We start from the raw sequence: 23,588 nt of genomic DNA, 5'->3' as shown, positions 1-23,588 counted from the left end.
GTTATTATAGGTAATTTGTTGGATGAGTGGCTGAGGAGTCTAACCTGACCCAAATAGAGGACTCATTAAAAATTAATGATAAATATTTGGCTGGATATAAAGACTTAGATGACATACAGAAAATACAGTAATAAATAAAGAGGCTATTGAAAAATAAAAGGATGGGATTATTTGTGCAGAAAAAGTTGGCAGTGCAGTGATATGTATTATGGGAACAAATAGAAGGTAGGAAGATACATTTGTAGGGTATTGCATTAACCTGAGAATCATGATGGTGTCACTGAAGTTTTGGTGAAAGGAATCAAGAGGGGAAAAGGGGCAAAACTTTAGTGTTTCATTTAATTGTTAGAACTAGGTATTCAAATGTAAGTGTGAAAGGGGATTTTTAAATGGTTTTAGAAAATTGCTGTAAACAAGTATTTTAGTGTATAGAACAGTATTTTTACTTTATATATACATACACATGTATATGTGTGTGTCTGCACGTGTGTATATATATCTCTTTATTGATTTCCAAGAGAGGAAGGGAGAGACAGAGAAACATCAGTGATGATGAGAGTCATTGATCTGTTGCCTCCGCACGCTCCCCACTGGGGATCGAGCCCGCAACCTGGGCATGTGCCCTGACCGGGAATCGAACCTCGATCTGGATTGTAAGTCAGTGCTTAACCGCTGAGCCATGCTGGCCGGGCTAGAGTAGTATTTTTTAAAATAATGTTGTGCCTCAGTTTCAGATGTGAATAAGGTGAGCACGTTTGAATAGCTTTCACGTATTTATTTTTAATATGTTTTTATTGATTTCAGAGAGAGGAAGGGAGAGGGGGAGAGATATAGAAACATTAATGATGAGAGTCACTGATCAGCTGCCTCCTGCATGCCCCTTACTGGGGATCAAGCCTGCAACCCTGGCATGTGCCCTGACTGGGATTCAATCAGTGACCTCCTGGTTCATCAGTCTATTCTCAACCACTGAGCCATTCAGGCCAGGCAATTTTTTTATTTGTAATAAGGACAAACTTTAGTTTATTATCTATAATGTATTTTTTTTTTCAAAATAATGAAAGTTCTTATATTTATTTTTTTTTAGTATTATTTGTAACTGATTTTTAAACATTTTCCTCATAAGACATGCATGCTGTCTTTAATTATGGACAGTATACTTCTGTTTTGTTGGAGAATGCTATTTTTCTGGTTTTGGAAGTGAGTTCTCAATGTATTTGGGTTAATATAACTGCTGCGATGACCGGAAGCTGTTCTTTTGAGAGACAGATGCACCAGTCCTTTAATGCTAAATATTTTAACACATCTTTCTGTTTTCTTCTGCTTATAAGCACAGACTCAGATTTAGTAGATCATTCCCCTAGGTGATGGTAATATTACTTCATGCCATTGACTCAGTAAACTAGCTTAATGTTTTACAAGACCACATTTATATACATTTGCTTACTTAATTGTTTTATCAATGTAGTCATTTTTGTTGGAATATAGAGTCTGTATAGGTTATGTGGGCAGGGATGTGAGGGAGGCACTGCTGGGGCTAAATTCTGAACTATCACCAAAATTCTTTTGACTTGAATGCAAGAAATTTCAGCCTGCCCAGCCAGTGTGGCTCAGTGGTTGAGCGTCAGTCTGTGAACCAGGAGTCAGAGATCAATTCCCTGTCAGGGCACATGCTGGGTTGCAGGCTCGGTCCCCATATGAAATACACCCCATATATTTATTTGACAATCAGTTAACCTATCTAGAGTAGATTATCTAATTGGTAAAGAGGTGGCTTTTATTCTGGTTGCACAGTCCAGTACTGTCTAGCCTGCTCTGATTCTCAGAAGAGGTGTGCACACAGGATAAATATGAATAAAGAGTAGATGGAAGCAAATGAAGTAAATATGCCCAAATTAAGATGAAATGAAGTATCATGGTATACTCACAATCAACTCTCAGTTACGGAATCCAAGAGCTAGAAATTATAAGACTAATTGTCAGAATTGGGTAAGTAGACCATAATTTAAATGTTTAGAAAATTGTATCTAGACTTTAGAATTACTTCAGGATATTAAAAGTGTTATATATTCAGAGTCAGGAATTACTTTAGAATATTAAAAGTCTGATTATGTTTTAGTATTTTACAAAGCACTACCAAATTTAATAATATTGCTAAGACTAAATTTTTTGGAGAAGGTGTGAGGTTTGATGAATTTATAGTGATGCGTACATTGAGAATCTTAATTTGGACTAATTATATTAAAAGAATAGCCTGAGTTTTTGAAACATAATTTCAGAAGTATTACTGTAAATATAGTATTAACTTTGCCATTATCATCAAAACAAGACTCATTTAAATTCTGTATACTTGGACAAAAAATCATAGGGCTGCTTAGCAAAAGAAAAATTTCCATTAAAGGGAAACCTTTAGAATAACAAGTGTGGAATAGGTAGCAAGCATACTTGATTGACACATTGAGATTTTTTATTTGTATCAATCCTGAGGCTTATGACCTTGGTCAAATAAGCTTGATCACATAACCTTAATAGGTTTCAGTTGGCCTACTGTTAAAGACTGAATACAAAGCTATAATTTCGTGGTGGGAAAAGTGATAGTGTCGAATAGAAGATTACCCCTAAGTCATCCCAAATCTCACATTTACAAGAGCAGAGTAATATGTGACTGGCTTAGGTCACATATTTTTCTCACCTAGCACATATTCAGATGGAGATAATAGGTAGAGAAATGAGCAACAAAGGGAAGATAAACCAGGCACGTAATAGCAGATAAGGGTAACATCCTGAATGACTGAGCCAATTATATTGTTTAAAATAATTGTGTATTTTACTGTTGTTAGATTCTATTCAGTGTTTAAAAGGCTATTGAAATGAGTTACTTGGCCCTCACTGGTGTAAGATGTTTAGAATGAAGTTAATAAAATGACCCATTAATAAACCCAGAATTTTTTTTAGTTTGCTGAAGAAGTTTTCATAGTTGGAAGGGAAGCATTCTTCTTAGCAATGTAAAGCACCACATGACTCACACCTTAATAAAAACAGTTGGGAAATATTTCTAAATATTTATTTATATGGACTGCTATGATGGTACGTAGGCGAAATATATTTCAAAACTGATAGTGTTTTAATTCCATTTAAATTTACACATCTGGATCCCAAATGTAATTGCAATTATTTAAGAGTATATGTGAATGTCAGTTTGAAAACTAAGAGCTCTTCATTACCAAATTGGGGACCCAGAAAAAGCCATCTACATTATGCTTTTGGTTGCAAAAAATGGTTGCAAAAAATGGTTGCAAAAAACCATTCTCTCCCAACAAGGACATAAGGGCGGCGGCTTCTATCCTACCCCAACCTAGCTTTATTTTATTCTCTGTTCTTTGCTACCCATCGATTGAATGGCCTTGCCAGAATACTTAAGTTTAGAACTTAAGTGTCTTCATTTATAGAAGTTAAATATCTTCCTTATTAGATAAAATATGTATATTGAAGGTGCTTTGTAACAAAGTTCAGTTATTGGATTTAGTGTGGCTAAAATTGTCAAAATAATACACATTCAGGATTGGTTGTGTCATATTCATGATACTTATATTTGAAAATATATAGTTACACTAATTTTAGTAATTTTTCTTATTTGGGAGTTAATAAAATAGGGTGACTTAATTTTTAAGAATTATGTGAAATTCTAACCACTAAATACTATGTTTTAAAAATCTTAAGTTTGAGGTGAAGGGTAGGGAAGAGAAATTGGTATTCAGAAATGATAAAGTGTATCTATAGTCAGGAGATAGGGATGAATTTTCATTTTATTTTATAATAGAAACACTACCTTAACTTCTCATTAAATGTACATATATCAAGGGAAATTGTACCTACTATTTTAATACTTTTATTTTTAAAACTTTTAAGTTTTACAATGTGACTTTTTGACTATTTTAAGTAAGTCTGGGATTTTTGTTGTTGACCTTTTACCCCTTGAAGGTTATTAGTTTCTTTAATAGACTGTCTTTTATATTTAAATAGAATAACGATGGTAAATGTCTATTGTTGGTTAACTCTGTTAAAAAATACTGACTTATTTTGTTTTATCACCTTTTAGAGTCTGAACTTACAAATTTCCATCCATTTCTCTATCTGCTTTTCTCATCAGATATTCTTTGCCCTTAGAGAACAGATTCATTTGTTGATATCTGACTGGGGCTGTTCTTTTCATAACCTGAGGAAAGCAAAGGTGGAGTGCTAAGGTGACAAGATATCTTAAGAGCAAGAAGGGTGTTAGTAGAATGCTCCAAAAGCAGTGAGTCAGGTCTGGGGTCCTTCTAAGCTTGCTGTTGAATGACATGCTTCAATCACATAGTCCTTGCACATTGTAGAAATCAGGGTACGTAAATTCAAGAACTCTAAAATTGTTTGAAAAGCCTAATTTTTGTCACTTTACAGATGTCCCGGTTAAGCAGACCTCTTCCATAGCCGTCGCTGGAGCTATAATTGGAGCTGTCCTTGCCCTTCTCATCATTGCTGTCTTTGTGACTGTACTGCTGACTCCTCGAAAAAAGAGACCATCCTATCTTGACAAAGTGTAGGTAACTTTTTTGCCTGTGTTCAACTATGAATATTCAGTATGTGTCAGTCTTTATGTCTGTCTTTATAGCTACTCATGTAACGTGATGAAAGTAAAGGTACTGTTAGATCTTTCTGTGATGACCATGGTTTCATCAGAATGTCTCGAATTACATCTTAGTAAATAAACTGTCAAGGGGCTGCTGAAGACAAACGTATTAGACATCTTTTTCACCTACACTCCATTAGACACCTACGTGATGACACACTACGTTGTCCTGCCTTGTGAATAAAAATGTAGTTGAAATACAAAATAATTTTTAAAATCTTAGAAGTTTAATTGCTTCTTCAGATTGTATATGCCTGTCTTAGATAGACATGACTTAACTTTCAACTGACAAGAATTATTAAACATAGAATTTTAAAGTTTTTATCCTTAATTTTGGTTTAGGTGAATTATAAAATGGACATCTTTATTTATTTAAAGAGAAAACAGTGTTTTGGGCCTTGTGATTCAGAAAGAATTACTTTGCTGTAGAGTCCAAAGATTAATGTCCCAGTTCATGTAATTCCATCAACAGCTTTGTTGCTTCATCTGTGAAATGAGAATTATACTTGTCCCACTTACCACACATGGTTGTGATGAGAGCAGAATGAGATAATGTTGATTATGGGCTCTAATGTTCTATACGGTGCCATTCTGTCTTTTATAGTTTTTATATTAGGACAAAGAATGTATTTCTTCTGTTTTCATAAATGCTTTGCCTGTGTCACTAATCTGGCACAGTGGTAACACTAATCTTTTTGCATTAAAGACCCCTAAGAGTCTCAGCTCTCATGATCAGATTAGTGGTATGACTAAGAACAAGTCACATGACCTGCATGAGCCTCAGTTTTCTCACCTAAATGACCTATGGCACCTTGGAGCTATAAAGTTGCTGAGATTTTTGTTAGATGAAAGGAAGTAAGTAATTTAAATAAAAGGACTGTCAGGTGCCCTTACAGTGCAATACCTGTAAGACGAGTTCTTTAATATTTCAAGAGTGACTGGCATGTGGTTAATTAACTTCATCTTAGTTCCCACATTATCCCAGGATTTTCTAGAATTTTAAAAACATAATTTACTAGTAGACTAGTAAATCCATGCCACAATTTTATTTATCCTTTGAATTCTGTTCATTTAAAAGACTTTTGTGCCCTCATTGAGAAGTTTATTAGACCACAGAGAGTTGGTAGTTACTTTGGCCCCTATGACTTTCGTTCCCTTTACCCTTTAATGTAGGTAAGGTTCTGGTTTAGTTTACTAATCATGAGTCCTGAAAATCACTTTCCTGGGGTCTTCAAAAGTATGAGAATATGTAAAAATGGTTTTCTATTTTTTAAAATATGTTTTTATTAATTTTTAGAGAGAGGAAGGGAACAAGAGAGAGATCAGTGTGAGAGAGAAACATCCACTGGTTGCCTCTCATACACACCCCGACTGGGAACCAAACCTGCAGCCCCGGCATGGTCTTGACCTATACAAACCGGCAACCTTTTGGTGCATAGGACTGTGCTCAACCAACTGAGCCACACCGGCCAGGGCTAAAAATAGTCTTCTAAAATTCAGAGAGCTACATTTAATTCTACTGTTGTAATTTAAGGGACATCTGTAATATTTTGAACAATAAAAAAATAAAAAAAGAAAAATTTTAAAAAAAGAAACAGTGTTTAAAATAATATTGGGTTTTTAAAAGCTAGATTAAGTCATTTTAGCAAAAAGAAATGCATCCCTTAAGGTTGTAATGGTCCCTTTGTTTATTTCCGGTTGCAAGATTTATACTGGCCTGTAAGTTGAAAATATTAATTTGCATGGTGAATATTCTAAGAGTGGCCATGCTTTTGAAAATTAGTTTTGAAAATTAGTTTTGGAAGTATTTCCAAATACAATCTCAACTTTTTTTCATTATCATTTGAAGATACAGTCTTTTAAATCACTTCTATGACACTTTAGAGCAAAGTGTCTTCCATTACACACGTTTTACTATCTTTAAAATGTTGATAGGCACAGTTAGATGTAAAAATGTGCAAGCCTAAATAAAATTGGTCATGTACTCTATTACGTGCTTAGTAATAATTTGAAGAAAATGTTTCTATTTGAGTTGCTTCTTTAAATATGCATCTATTAGATTATCTTAAGCATTGGAACCTTTAAAACTAGTGTCTTTTCCATCTGCAATAGGTTAGTGAAAGTGTAAGAGCTAAATTAAATATGTAATGTACACTCACATATAAATGTGAGTATGAGGAAAATATCCTAAAAAATGAAGAGAACCTTCGTTGTTTTTCCCCTTTTTTATTTTTGCTAAATGTGGCAGTCACATTTTTTAACCTTTTTAATGCAGGATTGACCTTCCACCCACACATAAACCACCTCCTGCGTATGAAGAACGATCCCCACCTTTGCCTCAAAAAGACCTTCTGTATCAGGCAAGTGTTCACGAGCACACTTAAAATAAAATGAAATAAAATGTACTAAGCAATATATATCATTTGTTTCAAAATATTATCTAGTCATGATACATTAACTATTGCATAGTAATATGTAATTTCTCTGAAACGGGTAGGTGATCAAATTTTGTCTACGAATTGGAAAGGAAAAAAAGTAATGGCCACCGTAGCTAAGACAAGTCAACACTGTATTAGGAGTACAAATTTTTACTAAAACTATAGCAGAAGACATTGTTAATACAGTTTTATTGGCATAGGGATTCATTATAAAATATCCATTTCTATATATAAAAAGGTAAAAAAATGAATATCTTTGGTAGCATATGATGAAGAGCTTTTTCTCTTTGGAGTATGTATTTTGTTTCTTTTTCAGTTTATTCAAGGTCTGAATTTTAGCTGTTTTTTATTTAGCAACAACAGGTTTATATTCCAATTTAAAAGCCTGGGTGTAAATATTGGGCCTCATATTACATATATGATAACTTAAAATTTTTCTTTCAGAGTAGCTTACAATAATTTATGTGAAAGTATTGATTCATGCTTCTATCTCGTGCTCTTGGGAAAGTTTAAACCATTGAAATATATGAATACTTTTATTCTTAGCTTTAGTTTCACTGTGTTTTTTAAATTTTGTTTTTCCTCCGTCACCCATGCAACCTATTGGGGTTTTATTACCTGTGAGAAAGTTCTATAATAGTTTATTCCTAAAATATGCCCTGTATCTTCAACTTGAACAAGGCAAATCATTGGCCCACCAATTACTTTATTTAATTTAGTGAAAAAACTCCAAGGGAATATAGCTGTTAAGATATTTTCCGTTTCTGTTTCTTTGTTGAACTTATAGTCAGTGTCCTGCCCGAGCATGGGGCAGGGAGGAGCCTTCCCTGGCAGGTGCACTCATTGACAGTGGGCACCAGCGTTGTCATCTTACACAAGTTGCATCTTAGAGGTGAAGATATGCCATCTTTTCTGACCTCTTGTTTTCACATAAATGGCGTAGCCTCACATTTCTTTTGGCATTTTAAGTATTTTAATTTTCAATGGGGTTCTCCCCACCCTATCCCCGTGGCTTTTTCTATTTGGTTATTATTAGCAAATAGACATTCTTTGGCTTTTTAATATAAATCTTGCATCTACCATCTTTTCTCAAATTTATTTATTTTAATAGTTTTTTAGTTTGTTTAGTTCTTGAATTTTCTAAATATATAATCTACTTGCTACATATAACCAGTTATCTTTTTTCTTTATTATTTTGCTTTATTATTATTATTATTATTATTATTATTATTTGCAATGATTAGGGCCTCTAGCAGAATGCTAAATGCTGACAACTGTAGGGGGCTTTATCTTATTGAGCTTCAACTCCAGCATGAAATACTGAACACCAATATAAATGTCTTTGTATTAAAATTTGGACAATGCTATGGATAGTGCTATTTTTTTTAACCTCGGAAGAGTTTTATACTTAGATGTGAAAAAAATATTTCCCAAATCAACTAAAATGATCCAAGGAACAGTTTCAGGAAAAAATATCTAATGAATACAGTTTGGTTTCAAATATGGAAAAATCTGGATGTAAATGTAAATCTTTTAGAATACTGTGTTTTAGCCTAAAATAGCATTTATTCTTGGAAAGTCAGAACTAGTAGATTCCTTGAAATAGATACTGTTACTTGACTCGACTGATTTCAGTGAAGCCAGCAATATTATAGGGGATGTGGCTTTTGAAATTATTTTTATAATGCTAACCTATCTCATTATTAAAAGCTTTGTAATCTCTTGAATTGTCATAAGATTTTTCCCCCTACATATCCACATTTGCGGAAGAAGTTATCTGTCAGATGAATTTTGGTAATTTTTTTTATTTTCAACAACCTTAAAATGTTTTATGGACAATATTTTAGTAATTGGAATACACAGATCAATGTTTCTGGTTTAAAACATTTGTTATAATATGTAAATATGTGTGTTAACATTCTCTGTGATGAAATGGGATATATGTGTAAAGTACTTTGATGACTGAATTCAGTGAACAAGCTGTCTTTTTTGTGAAATACTGTTTTTACTTAAAAGAATGATTAAAAATCTATGGTCATCCAAACTTGAGAATTTTGCAAACATTTTCTCAAAAATCATTAAAATAACCTGTCACTCAAGGCAAACAACTGACAGTATTTATTGTCATTGAAAAATTTGGATTGTAAGTAAAAATTATAATTTTTATAAAACTCGTATCTGCAAGCGTGAGATTGACATTGTTGGAGAAATTAATGAATATGATTTTTTAATATTGAATAAGGAAAAGTACCAATGTTTTAAAGATCTGCATAACTTAGTGAACCAGTAATTTCCAAATGATCAATGAATGCCAGTACAAAATCATGCATGGGTAAAATATCCATTCAAAGTACAAGATAGATGTAAGGCTTTTCATGTAACAGAGTATGAAAAGTTTATTGATGTGTTTTAGATAGCAGCTAACCTTAAGAAACTACCACTTGTTGAGTTTTGGTATAGTATTAAGGAGAATTTTCCCAAATATCTGAAAATACTATTGAAATACTCCTTCGTTTTCCATCTATGCATCTGTGTGAGGGCATTTTGTCTTCATAGATTTCAACCAAACCACACTTTACAAGAGCTTGAATGCTGTAGCAGATATGAAAATCAAGCTTTCTTTTTTTGACTCAGATATTAAAAAGATTTGGAAATGTGAAAAAAATAATAATAAAAGGCCATTCTTCTCACTAACCTATGTTTTGGAAACATTTTTCATTTCAAAGATGCTATTTATATTAACATTATGGGTCTATTAACTCATTAAATGAATTCAGTACTTTAAATTTTTCTTAAGTTTAATGTTTAATGATAAATATAGATAGCTATTACCAAAATAAGATATAAACAAAAGTGCTTTGGGTCCTCAAAATTTTAAAGTATAAAGTGGTTCTGAGGCCCCAAATTTGAGAACCTGTGCTGTAGACCATAAGCAGTGTGAAGGCCAAGATTGTGTTACCCTTGCTTAGTACTAGAGTACTTGTGCACAACACAATGTGTGGCTTATTGTAGGTATCTAATAAAATTTTTTGAATGACTAAGTGAAAGAAAGAATCAAGCCCTTTTTTATATTCTCTTTTAGTCTATGACCTGTGAAAATTTCTACACTGTTTATTCTAGAATATTCATGTCCCAGAGACTGTGTTTCAGTATATTTAACATCAGTATATCTAATATCATGTCTCAAGTATTTATATATCATGTATGAAAAAGAACAGAGAGAACAGGAGACTGGAGGGACATTCCAAAATGTTAGGAGTGATTATCTTTGTATGAGACTTTTTAGTGAGTATTCCGTTTTGTGCTTCATTTTCCTATAGTTTCTGATTTTTCTACAGTGCTTTTTCTCCCGTCAGTGGCCTTTTAGCATAGGAAAATAAAGATCTGCTGAGAACCCGAATTACTGGACTAGAGTGTTTAATCAGTCAGACCAGTTATGACAGTGCTTAAGCAGAATTTACTGTCTGGAAAAATGATTCCCCCCAATAATTCACCAACATATATCCCATTCTTTAGTACATTTTTGTAAATGTTCATGGCAGAGTGTTACAGAGAAAGAGTGTTTCTACATATGTATTGTATTTTGAGTAGATAATACATACAAAACAATATAAATGAGTATTTTCTAATATATCACTCCCGTTTCCATTCCTGTTCACCCTACCCCCACCACCTCCTACAGAAAACCACTTTCATAAATTTCTTGTTCGTCTTAATACTGTCTATTTAAGCATAGACAAGGAAATACACACATTTTATCTTATACAAAGGGAACATATTTACACCCCTAAGATATACTGGAGATCTTTCTTGGGATGCAGAGCACTCTCATTCTCTCTTGTGTCTGCATAGGACACTAATGTGTATGTACTACAGAGTTTGTAATGTCAAAATATTCTTAAGAAGCCCATAATGCTGCAATGAATAGCTTTGTATATGTGGCATTTTGTATCTATGCAAGTATAATCTGCAGGGCAATTTTTTGAACTTGGTCTAGCTCCATCAAATAGTAAATGTGTTTATACTTTTGATGAATATTGTCAAATTGTCTTCTATAAATACTGTACCATTTTGACTCCTACGAGTAATACTTGAAAGTGCCTGTTTCTCCAAATCCTCACCAATAGCATATGTATTTTGCTTGGTTATTGGTAATCTGATAGGCGAAAAAATAGTATATACATATATTATTGTAACTTTGCAACCTCATTACTAGTGAGTTTCAGCATCTTTTCCAATGTGTAAAAGGCCATTTTTTTCTATGGGCTGTCATTTTTGTGCATGCTTATTTATTGAACAAAATTATGGCCACTTAAACATTTTATAAGTAAATTTGAAACTTTTTGGTTCTGATTCTAGCATGAATGGTATGTACTTTGTTCCTTGGTATTGAAATTTGTGGTACAGAAAGTTTAGTAAGATAAATTACATATTCCCATTGATTTATAAAATAGCAAGATAAAAAAATGGAAAACTGTTATGACTAGAACTTGCACACCATCAAGCTGTGTAGTTTAGAAACATGAAGTTCCTGCTTGTTATCAAGTTTCTAGAGTTAGAGATATGCCCTGCAGGTTTCTTAAGCTCAGTTACTAATCACTCCACATTTCACTTAAGGCTTTCTTGAACCTTTCACCCTCTGACTCTTTATGGCTTCATAGATTACTGTTATTTCTTCTCAAAACTCATCTTCCCAACACATCACTGCCGTTTTTCAATATTTTTTAGTTAAGCCTCTTGTGTTAATGATCATCGATGGCATGGTTTTTCTCCCAGGATCTGAATATTTTAACATGTTTCCAGAAACTACCAGTAGTTATGGGTTTGGGGGCCAAGGAGAAAGGGGGAGGAAGGAAGATGATAGAATTAACATTTTTCTTCCAAGTTAGAAGAAAGTATATGACTAAGTGGATTATTCAAGTAAATGAGGGATGAGTATTTCTAGCATTGAGTAGCAAAAAAGTTTTATCTTGCCTGTTGCCTCCAGTTGATAGGTAGTGGCAATTAGTAAGTCAAGCAGTCAAAGAATTGTGGGGCCTTGTTCTGGTCTGAGGAGAGAAAGTTTTGTGAGCAAGAAAACTTGGATGAAATAGTGATTTACAAACAAATAATATTGAAATAATATATTCAAGTGAAATATAGGTGCAACATTTGAAGTATAAAGAATTGATATTTTTACTAAATCATAGCTCTGACTAACCAATCTTGTAAACAAGAAGAAAATAAACCAACTTTATAAGGTTTTATAGAGATTAATAAATTATAATATGCTACATCTTTAGAACAGTGCCTGACACAGTGAATTCTATATAATTTGCTGTTATTATTGTTGTTAAATTTAAAAAGAACTTATGTAATTCTTGATAAAAATATTAAATTCAGCAAGCAGTGAAATTATTTTAATAGAAGAATAAAACATCCTACTTTGACTCATGTAAACTCAGCATCTGTTTCTTTTGGAAATTATTGATACTTTTATTATAAGCTTAGTCGTGCCTGAAACGAAATTAAAATGTATGGAGTCTATATTTTTTGATTCACAGTTCTGTGTTTTTCCCCCCTCACTGTCATTCATTTACCTAACAAACACTTCTTGAATACTTAATATGTTCCAGGACTGGCAATTTCTAAAAGGATTTTATTGAAGTGTAGTTGACATACAACAAACTGTACATATTTAAAAAGTATGAGTTTGATACCCTTTACATATTATTGATAAGCACATGCATAGATACATCCAAACAGATCCAGGAAACCTCAGCACAGTCAAGATAATGCACACATGCATCCTTTTCTTAAGTTCCATTGCACCCCTTTGTAATCTTCTTTGCTTCCCTTCCGCATCCCCAGGGAAGCAAACACTGATCTGCTTTCTGTCTACATATATTAGTTTACATGATCTTGAATTTTATATAATAGAATCATACACTATGTTCTCTTTTTTGGTCTTGCCACATAATGATTTGGGGCTTCCTTCATGTTGAGTTGATCAGTAGTTGTTCCTTCTAGATAGGCGTACCTTGTAGAGATACTACATATTTAAATACATTTACTAGTTGATGGACATTTGCATAGTTTCCAGTTTGGGGCTATTAGAAACAATGCTGCTGTGAACATTTATATCTAAGTCTTTGTGTAAATATATGCTTTCGTTTCTCTTGGGTAAACACCTAGTTATGAAATGGCTGGGTCATGTGGTAAATGTAACTTAAAAAGTATAAATTATTGAGAAAATGCCAAAGCGTCACCCTAAGTGGTGTTTTCCATTTATGTTTCACCAGCACTGCACGAGTTGCTCTGTACTCTAACCACTATTCTGTGACCAGATTTTTTAAACTTTAGACACTCTAATAAGTGCTTGTTTGTATTTCATTATGATTTTACTTTGTACTTTAAAATTTATTTTTCTAGTTACTAATATGTAGAACTTTTTTTTATTTCCTGATTTGTCATTCATTTATCTTCTTTGGTGACATTTCTGTCCTATTATTTGCTTATTTTTTATTGGTTTTTTTTTATTGTTGACTTTTGAGAGTTCGTTATATATTTTGTGTTATGGATTGCATGTTTGTGTCCCGCACCCCCCAAAAATTTATATTTTGAAACCCTAATCCCTAAAGTGATGGTATTTGGAGATGGAGCCTTTGGGAGGTAATTAGGTCTTGAGGGTGGAGACTCACAATGGGGTTAGTGCCCTCCTAAGAAGAGACAGGAGAGAGTTTATTTCCCCCTCTGCTCTCTGCCATGGGAAGATGCAGCAAGAAGACACCTGTCTACAAACCAGGAAGAGGGTCCTCACCAGAAACCAAGATCTTAGACAAATAGGAGGCTTGGATGTCCTAGCCTCCAGAATGGTGAGAAATAAATTTGTTCTTTAAGCCGCCCAGTCCATGGTGATTTGTTATAGCAGCCCTAGCAGAATAAGACATTTTGGATACAAGTCCTTTGTCCAATACATGACTTGTAAATATTTCCCCATTCCCGTGCTTGTCATTCTTTTAATAGTGATTTTTGAAGACTAGAAGTTCTTAATTTTGATGAAGTCCAGTTTATATGATGACATTGTAATGCCATGCTTTCTCTCTGGAATGGGGGAGTTAATAATTATTTTTTTAGTTGCTATTCATACAGTTATATTTTTATGATACATCACTTTACTTTCCCTGTGTAAACTTTATTACCAATAAGGAAATTAAATGAATTCAAAGACAGTAGTTTAACTTGGTTACTAGAGTTCCTTCCTTTTCTAGTATCCTCAGGAGACATAAATAGTATAAGGAATTCTCATCTCACATGAGAATGTGAAATTAGGAAGACTTGGCCTTTCTAATAGTGTTTTGTGGCCCATGGCACTGAAGTAGCCATTATCTCTTTATATATTCTATTCATCTGTTATCAGTCATAGTAATTAGTGCAGAGGAGATGCTTAATAAAATTATTTTAAATAGGACGTAATAGTGGTACATGAAGGAAAAATATTTTAGAGCCATGTCATTAACTCTTTTTTTATTATTTTATTTTTTTTTCTATCACCATTTATCCTCTCTATGCCCACTCCCCCCCCCATCAGCACACTGTTGTCCATGTCCTTGAGTTCTTTCTTTCTGTCTCCTTTTTGCTCAGTCCCTCCGCCCACCCCCGTCCCAGCACCATTCCCCCACCAGAGCTGCCTGCCTGCTCTCTATTTTACATATGAGTGAAATCATGTACTTGTCTTTTGCCGCCTGGCTTATTTCACTTGGCATAATGTTTTCCAGGTCCATCCATGCTGTCACAAAGGGTAAAATTTTCTTCTTTTTTATGGCAAAGTAGTATTCCATTGTGTAAATGTCCTTCAGCTTTCATATCCACTCATCGACTGATGGGCGCTCGGGCTGCTCCCAAATCTTAGCTATTATAAATAATGCTTCAATGAAAATAGGGGTGCATATATTCTTTTGAATTAGTGTTCAGGGTTTCTTCAGAAAGATTCCCAGAAGTGGAATCTCTGGGTCATAAGGCAGCTCCATTTTTAATTTTTTGAGGAATCTCCATACTGCTTTCCACACTGGCCGCCCCAGTCTGCATTCCCACCAGCTGCACAAGGGCTCCCTTTTCTCCACCCCGTCGCCAGCACATGTCGTTTGTTGATTTGTTGATGGAGCCATTCTGACAGGTGTGAGGTGATACCTCATTGTAGTTTTAATTTGCATCTCTGATGATTAGTGACATTGAGCATATGTCTATTGGCCATCTGTATGTCTTCTTTGGAGAAGTGTGTATTCAAGCCTTTTGCCCAATTTTTAATTGGATTTTATGTTTTTTTGGTGTTGAGTTTTGTAAGTCCTTTATAAGTTTTGGATATTAATCCCCTATCAAATGTTTCATTGGTGAATATATCCTGCCATTCAGTGGGTTGTCTTTTCATTTTGTTGATGATTTCCTTTGCTGTGCAAAAACTCTTTAGTTTGATGTAGTCCCATTTAGTTTTTCTTTTGTTTCCCTTGCCTGAGGAGATATATCAGAAACAAATATTGCTGTCAGAAATGGATGAGATTTTATTGCCTGTTTTCTTCTAGGATTTTTATGGTTTTGAGACTAACATTTAACTCTTTAATCCATTTTTAAAACATTTATCTTTATTGTTGAAAGTATTACAGCTATCCCCTTTTTTCTTTTTTTTTTTTAAATATATCTTTATTGATTTCAGAGAGAGGAAGGGAGAGGGAGAGAGAGAGAGAAACATCAATGATGAGAGAGTCATTGGTCGGCTGCTTCCTGCACGCTCCGGAATGGGGATGGAGCCCGCAACCCGGGCATGTGCCCTGACCGGGAATCTAACCTCCATCTCCTGGATCCTAGGTCAATGCTCAATCGCTGAGCCACACCCGGCCGGGCTCCCCTTTTTTTCTCCCATTGACCCCTTCTACCCCAATCCCACCCCCACCCCAAAACCGCATTATTTTTTGTGTGTGGTGTAAGAAGGTGGTCTAGTTTCTTTTATTTGTACATATTTGTCCAATTTTCCCAGCACCATTTATTGAATAGACTATTTTTTTTTAAAAATATATCTTTATTGATTTCAGAGAGAGGAAAGGAGAGAGGGAGAGAGAGAGAGAGAAACATCAATGATGAGAGAGTCATTGATCGGCTGCAGCCCACAACCCGGGCATGTGCCCTGACCGGGAATCGAACCCTGATGGCCTGGATCCCAGGTCAACACTCAACCGCTGAGCCACGCCCGGCAGGGCTATATGTCTGTTTTTATGCCAGTACCATGCTGTTTTAATTACTGTGGCCTGTAGTATAGTTTGATATCAGGTAGCATAATTCCTCCAACTTTGTTCTTCTTTCTCAAGATCACTGTTGCTATTTGGGGTCTTTTGTGATTCCTTATAAATTTTGGAAACATTTGCTCTAGTTCTGTGAAATATTACCATTGTTATCTTGATGGGAATTACGTTAAATCTGTAGATTGCTTTGGATAGTATGGATATTTTAACTCTTATTTTCAATAGAATCAAATGGAATCTAACAATCTTGTTACAATTAAGAAGATTAAGATTCAGTTATTTTGACTTGCTGTAAATTGTAGAAATATTCTAAGAAAGCCTATTTTAGATTTACTGTATATGTATAAACCAACACTGGTCTTGGGAAGCTATAGTGGAAATTTCTAAACAACAAATCTTCTAAATTGTATTGCATTTCAGTGTATTGCACTGCAGCATCAGTGCATTAATTATGGGGTATTTCAGAAAGGATTTGAAATCCTCATGGCTTCCTGTTTCTCACCTGTGGCTGAACTGCCTGAGAGGAAGAATTAGGACTGTCTTTAAAGAGGAAAAAACAAACATACTAAAAACTAAGTTACACAATAGTTTCTTTAGAGCTGTTTCTAATACTGATTGAATTACTTTATGCAGATTAATGATCTAAAAGAGTTAGCTTTATTCTAATCACCAACTCAATACCAAAAAAGAAAGTAAATGATTAAAATAGATAAATTAAATGTTGGCTTTTTAAGATGTTTTGAGCAGTTTAGAGAGAACATATAATTCACACCTTTTTGTAAGACTTTTTTGTAGTATAATTCCACTTGGTTCTATCTGCACTCTAAACATTTCACTTTTATTTGCTTTGAATCCTTAACACTGTTGTAAGAACTGATTCATTATAAAAATTACATACTATTTGTGCTTATATACGTGTAGTTGTGATTCTCCTGTTTTTCTATTTTCTTGATAATTAGCTCTTCAGAAATGGAAACCATGACTTGTCCTGCTTTTGTAATCTTTCTTTTATATTTAATAAACTGCTCAGCACATAGGTACTCAGTAATTGCAGTTGAGATTCAGTTATAGTGAAAATATTTGTAAAATCAGTTTCTCAAGCTTGCTGAGGGTAATTTCAGGAAGTTGGGAGGAACAGGGAAGACATCAGACAGTGCCACCTCCTCCTGTATGTATAACACTTAGGAAATTTAAATAGCTGGGAAATTTTACAGCCAGTCCATCATTGTCTTTGAATAAGATGATATAACAAAGTGCCAGTCTATAATATCATATCCAAAGAATTATCACTATCAACTCATAATAACTGGAAGCGGAACTCAACCTTTTAACATGACCACCAAAATACTTTTGAAGCACCTCATAAACCACGTTAAAGGCGGAAGCATTAACTCAGAGGTAATACTAAACTTTGCGGAAGAAAACTGTTTTAAGGGCTCAAAGCTACTTGGGAATTCTTGCAGAAAGATATTATTCTAACCATTAATTTACTTAAATTGTGTTTTTGCCTTGATTTTTAAAGAATTAAATTTAGACTATTCATCCTTGAGATGCAATCAGAACATTAAATCTTGAGTGGTTTATTTGAGACCTGTGTTAAATTCACACTGCCATTGGGGAAGTATAAGTCTTAATTACGGGTGACTCTTGATTGACTCATGAGTAAGTAGAAGTAAAAGACTATTGAAGTTAAATACAGTGAGCTAACTACAATGAAATTTCCTCCCAAATTTTAGAGGACCTAATAGCTTTCTTTATTTAAAAGCACTCATGATTTTCTTTATTGGGAATGATGCCTTTTTAAGTGTAGAGAAACCTGGACAAAGAGCTGAGTTATTATAAATGTTCAGAACAAAGCAACTAAATTGTTTTCAGAGAATGAATTTATTCATTATTTTAAATTGTTTCACATAGAAATTATCAATCTAACCTCACTTTAAATTTAGCTACTTAGTCTTGATTTTAGTCCTGGCAGAGTATTTTTTTGATATGTTAAAAATAAAATAAAAATGGCAAAGGCCACATATGGACTTTTGAGAGATAATGCAAATGATATATTATTTAAGATAAATGTTACCCCTACGTCTAAACTTAGAGCATGTATTCATTCATTTAGTGACTTGTAGTGATTTATTTTTAAACTCCTTTAAAGTCAGTTCAATATGGAGTCCTTTGTTAAAATGAGTTTTGCTAAATGGAGTTGCTTTAGGCAACTACCTTCATGTTGGAATGTACAATGCCTGAGGCCACATACCTGCCACAGTGCCTCAGTTCCCATTAGAGCATAATCGATTCAGAGAGATTTACAGCAGAGTTTAACAGAGATACGTTTAGTAATATCCGTTACTACCACCTGTTAACATGAAAGTCCTATGGAGAGGCTAGCTCAGGCTGTTGATTAGTTTCAAAATCCTCCTTATGTATTGGTAGGTACAGCAATCTTATATTTAGAATTTCCAGGATGGTCCTGATTTCACATCTTTGTACCCTAGCGTCAGTATGTATATAAGTTCACCTACCCCAATTTTGAGACAGTGCTTTCTCTAAGTGACTTCTCTAGCCCTCAGTATTATTCCCATGCCTTTTCTTCAATTTCTTAAGTCTCTTGCTCCATTTCTGTTCATTCCAATCAAAGTACTTTTTCCCCATAATTAAATGGCTCCTATATCTTAACCTCTTCTAAAAAAATATCTTCCTAAGCTAATTAGAAGAATATTTTAGAATAAATGTACCAATGTGAACTATAAGTACTTGTTATTGTGATAGTCAGTTTCCAAAGTATAATTGGAGACAGTGATCTTATTTGGAGAACTCTAAGAGGTGGAGGGTAGCCTGGGTTCTGATTTTGCGATTTGCTGTGTATGTATCATATAAATATTTCATTTTAATTCTCTTTCATGAAGTGGTGGAGAAACTAGAAAACGGCATAAGGTATTTTTTAGGAAGAACTAGAAAATGGGTAATTGATCATTTCCTTTAAAACATAGCTCATTTAATGACAGATTTACTGAGTACTTAACACACTTTTGATTATTTTAGAATCTAGTCAGATGTCTTAAATGAAACTAGAATGAACATTTTCATTAAAATAAAATTTTATATAAAGAAAGCATGTTTGAAGGAACTAATTTAAATATTTCTAGAGAGTTTATTGGCTTTTAAAAAAACAACTCAATGATAAAGCAGAGCCCATAAATATTTTTTTAATGCTACAAGTTAGAAATCAGCTAGAAATACTCAGTTCATTTTAAGATGCTTGTTGGTTTAGAAATCTTTAATCTGCCAAAAATTAAGAAATTAAAAAATATTAATATATGAGAAAACAAAAAAGGCTTGTTATCCTTGGATGAGTTAACCCTAGTCATTTGACTTAGAGCCACCAAATTATTTCATTTTCTTTATGAGTTTGAGAATCTTCCACCACGTCTGCCTTGGCAACTTTTCAGATGAGTTTCCATAGTTACCAAACTACCATAGTATAAATGTTCTGTTTCTAAGATGATAGTAGACACAGTTACCACCCTCTTTCCCCAGAGACATGGTTAGTTTGGTTGTGGCAGGATTCCAAATTTATTTTGTTGATTCTTTGACACATAGTCTCAGATCAAGATGTTCCTCTCCTCAGTTCTGTGTACAGCAGTCTGTCTCCCTTCGTTTGCTTTACTAATCTACACTTAATTAGGAATGTGTGCTGGATAAGGAATTAGCCTGTTGTTACTCAGTGTGTGTGTGTGTGTTTTAAATGTATTGCTTGCTATTTGGGCATCTGATTCTGAGAAGAAATAAGCCCCAAAGTGACATATGTGTTTCTTTGGGCGTGTAAATTAAAAAGTTAATCATATAATTTAGATTAGACAGCATTTTGTTATTGAGGAATAAATTAAACCCACTGTTTGGAGTGGCACTTTAGTTTGAATCATTGATGTTACCTTAAAAATATTTTTCAGAAATCAGGCCTGTTAAAATCATTGCAGCATCTTCGTGACATCACAAAGACGTCATCTTTGTGACATTATAAAGATGTCACAACTGACATCCCTTACTTTTGTGCGGAGATGACCACCAAATACCTGTGTAACACACTCGGGATCATCCCTCACGATGAGTTCTGTTAGGCCTCCTTGTTTGTTAGGAGACCCAGCTAGAGTTCATTTAGTCCTTCGCCGATGACATGGCTGCTTGGCTGCTTTTTCCACAGAGTGGAACTCACAGATGATTTCCTAGTGTTCCGCTGATTTGGAGAGTATGATTTTTCTTTGTAGTTTTAGGAAACAGAGCTAGGATCAGAAAGTGAACGTCATAGGAACATAGATTTCAATACTCAATATAGAAAAGACATTTCCAATCATTAGGTCTCTCTGATAATGGGCTGAAAGCTCAAGGAGTAATGCATAGTTCCTAATGGCCCTGTGCAAAGGATTCGGCTGCTGTCCCTTATTGTGATTATAGGAAGCATTTCTGCACTGGGATTAAAGTTGAATTTTAAGGCCCCTTCTAGACCTGTCTCTTGCTTCTTTTTTTTCCCCCTAGGAAAATAATATAGGTGCTAGAGTAAAAAAATTGGTGTTACTTGGGAACCAGTGTTCTGTACAGATGTCTTAATGTGACTCTGAGTGTAATATTTAACTATACAATTGATTAGTTAGCAAATGAGTTATTGAAAAGCACATATTTTAGAGGTAGCTGACTCTACACATTTTTACTGAGTTTCATTTCAAGATCTATTGTCATTTCCAGATATAGTCTTTAAAAAAGAAAAATTAACATAAGCAAAAATTACTTCAAATTTTTTTTACTGGTTTTTAAAGAACAAAAAGATTTTCTTCTTAAAATGCAAATTATACATTGTTTTATGGTTGGTTTACAATTATGACTGACTGCTCACATAGATACTAAAGCTTAAAATACACTTTGAATGATATCCTTGCAGTAGCTTTAACTACAGTGAATATTAGATGAGACATAAAACTTCCTAATCAGAATATTTCATGCACATAAGTAACTTGGGAAGAATGAGAATTGTTAAAGGTCTTCAAAAGGAAGTACTTGGCTTTTTAATGATTCCTATTTTAAATTCACTGACACTGTACAGAAGGTAATAATCTCAATTTCAAATATTTGGTGGGCAGTACTTATCAATCCTGTTTATTAAAAGAAGTGCCATGTAAATGTTTCTGTTTGAAACATTTGAAGCATTTTAAATGCCTTATTACTGAGATGCGTTCCCATGGAAACCACAAATACCCCTTTAGAAAAATGATGTAAAATAGTAGCTTTACTTTTAAGTAGAACCTGAGAAATTGCAGGCTGTATTCAAGAAAGAGGAACTACAAAGTTGAAAATTTTTACTGTGGTTACTTCTTGCTGGGATATGAACTGTGTATAAAACTGGAAACCATGTGTCCCTGTGTATGCACATACACACCAAACAATTGTACTAGAACACAAAAACGGGGAATATAAAAGGTAAAAAATAATAAATTACATTTCATTAAGTTAAAAATGTTTGAGCTTCAAAAGACCAATAAGAAAACAAAGGCAAACAACAGACTGGGAAAAAATATTTGCAACACATAAATTAGACAAAGGAATTGTATCCAGAATAAATAAAGAAGTCTTATAAGTCAATAACAGGAAATTTAAAAAAAATGGAAAAAAGATTTTTATAGACTTTTGATTAAAGAAGATATGCTATTGGCCGATTGGCACATGAAAAGATGCTTTAAAAAAAAAAGATGCTCAGCATCATTAGTCCTCAGATAACTACAAATTAAAACACAATAAAATGCTACTACACACCCATTAGATTGGCTAAAATTAAAAAAGGCTGACCGTACTAAGTATTGATGTTATAATTAATAATAACTTCAATTTACCTTTTATAAGTCTACTTTTGTGTATATTTAGTTTATATAAAAGCAGTTTATATTTATTTATTCTTGCTCTACTAGATTAATACTACATGTAATTAGAAGTAGAAACATCAAAATTGTTTTTAGAGAGTAATCTCTCACCCTCTTCCCCATTACGATTTTACAGTTCTCTACAACTGAGTAAGCCTGTTCCTGATGGTAGTTTTTTCCGTAATGAACTAACTGCCCATGATCCACAGTACTTAATTTTTTTAGAGGAGGACTGTGAACAGAGTTGTCAGGGCGGCATACGGCAAGTCTGAGTCATTGCCTTGCACTGAAAATACCATTGGAGGTCCCACCGCCCAGCCTCCAACTCAAGGCAAAGTTTCCTTCAGTATTCCAAGAAGGCAGTCATCCAGTGTCAAGTTAAAACACTTCCTATAAACAATTTCACTACCTCACTATGCAGTATATTTCATTTTTGATAGCTGAAATGGTTAAAAAATTAGAAATCTAGCCTCCTTTCAACTTAAGTAGTCCTGATTCTGATTTCTAAAATTCTTAAAATTCATTTAAGCTTCAATTACCAAGTACATAGGTTTCTTTAAATCTAGATGCTTTTCCTGTATACCTCTTTGTCTTTGATTTTAGGTACTTTTATTTTAATGTGACTAGGACAAAATGGTTTTGAATTTCATGGACTTGCATGTCCAAATCTCCCCAGGTTTGGGAAGTTCTTAACCATTCTTTCCTTAAGTTCGCTTTCTGCCCCTTTCTCCGTCTCCTTTCTTTCTGGGATTCCAGGAACGCATACATGATTGCTTATCCTAATGGTGTCATTTAAGTCCTATATGTAGGCCCAGTGGAATAGCCAGTGACTAGAGAAGGAGCTGAATCTGGGCCCACAAGCATCTGCGGGGGCCTTGACTGTCAGTGAGTACTCCTGTGACTGCAGGACCTGGCCACGGGCGCATACGCAGCAGTGGAGGCCAGTGATGGGCATAAGCTGGCCATGTGCAAGTGCACACACAGCTGGAGGGGCTATCTCCAGGTGCACTGTGGCGGGAGTCAGCCACAGAGGTCTAGCTAGGCTGGGGTCTTACACTCATGCAGCCACCAGGCCTGGGCTGGCTGTGGTTGAGGAGGATCCTGGGCTGCAGTGGGGTCAGGGAGGGTAGGCAATGAGGAGGGACTCGGGGTTGGCGGTCTGCAAGCTCAAATACCTTGGGGTGAAAACTGGTAAAATCTGCAGTGATTCTATGGTGGCTTTGTTGGATCTGGTTTCTTCAGGGATGAAAGCTCTGGGGTTTTCTGCAGAGCTGGTCACTGGGAACTGTGGTTGCTCCCACTGCAT

The 23,588-nt window shown here is 34.4% G+C and overlaps 1 protein-coding gene across 1 annotated transcript in view; it reads left to right on the top strand.

Annotated features, from left to right (window-relative positions):
- NECTIN3 (nectin cell adhesion molecule 3) overlaps nt 1-23,588 on the top strand; it is a 102,653-nt gene that overhangs the window by 57,750 nt on the left and 21,315 nt on the right. Inside the window, exons 6-7 of the mRNA XM_081137900.1 lie at nt 4,441-4,579; nt 6,945-7,029. Of these exons, the coding sequence (XP_080994026.1) occupies nt 4,441-4,579; nt 6,945-7,029 (224 nt within the window). The remainder of the gene's footprint in view (nt 1-4,440; nt 4,580-6,944; nt 7,030-23,588) is intronic.

The sequence above is a fragment of the Miniopterus schreibersii genome, assembly GCF_964146895.1.
Source record: "Miniopterus schreibersii genome assembly, chromosome: 5".
Taxonomy (NCBI): domain Eukaryota; kingdom Metazoa; phylum Chordata; class Mammalia; order Chiroptera; family Miniopteridae; genus Miniopterus; species Miniopterus schreibersii.
Note: the sequence above shows the minus strand (reverse complement) of the source record. Positions and strands in the feature narration are given on the sequence as shown.